Genomic DNA, 811 nt, shown 5'->3' on the forward strand with positions numbered 1-811 from the left:
GAGCAGGACCTGGTGATTACATACAACTACCACCATTTCAAAGGGCTGGGGAGGAGGGGGGGGAAAGCACCAGCTGGTCCCTAAAGATGTTGAAAGGACTGAGAGCAGGGCTCCTACCGGCCCGATGCTGATGCACTTGGTGAACCTGTCGTCAGCTCTGATGTGGTCGTAGAGCTCGGCGGCCGCGCGCTGCCGCAGCCAGCTGCTGTGGTGGGCCTCGTACATGTTCAGGATGGCTGCAGGGACACACAGGGACGTGCCAGGAAAAAAAATCACCCCCACCCCTGCGGCAGGCAGCCAGGTTCACCCGGCTCAGCTGAGGAATGGGAATTGTTCCTCCCCAGGGTGGCCCTGCGGGTCTCCCTGAGGAAGAAGAAGTCCAAGCGTCACACAGTTCCTGCCTCCAGCACAGCTCCAGAGCACACACACACACACTGGTAGCTGGCAGCAGGACCCTAAAGAGCTCCCCCATGGTAGGAGGCAGCTTCAGTCCCACCACCACCACCCGTTCAGATGGCCCCCCCCGGCCAGCCCTGCCCTCACCATAGCCAGCCCCCAGCAGCCAGCTGTGCGGGGTGTACACGTCACAGGCAGCCACGTTGCTCCTCTGGGCTGGCCAGTCTATGCTGGCATAGTCCTGCACATACAGCTCCTGGCACAGGGAAAACAAACAGCATCAACCCGGCAAGCCGGGGAGCAACCACCCTCAGGCACCCGCTGCTGGGAGCTGCTGGCTCCTCTGCCTGGGCAGAGAGACCCTGCAGGTACCAGAGGCACCTGGCACAAGGTGTGCTGGTCTCTGAGCCCCCCT

General features: G+C 62.3%; 1 protein-coding gene across 1 annotated transcript in view; it reads right to left on the minus strand.

The window, feature by feature from the left end:
- The window catches only part of LSS (lanosterol synthase (2,3-oxidosqualene-lanosterol cyclase)), a 9,381-nt gene that overhangs the window by 6,094 nt on the left and 2,476 nt on the right, over positions 1 to 811 (minus strand). The window contains 3 exon segments of the mRNA XM_010001514.1: positions 118 to 236; positions 544 to 673; positions 735 to 792. Of these exon segments, the coding sequence (XP_009999816.1) occupies positions 118 to 236; positions 544 to 673; positions 735 to 792 (307 nt within the window).

Source organism: Chaetura pelagica, unplaced genomic scaffold (genome assembly GCF_000747805.2).
Source record: "Chaetura pelagica isolate M959 unplaced genomic scaffold, ChaPel_1.0 scaffold767, whole genome shotgun sequence".
In the NCBI taxonomy this organism is placed as follows: domain Eukaryota; kingdom Metazoa; phylum Chordata; class Aves; order Apodiformes; family Apodidae; genus Chaetura; species Chaetura pelagica.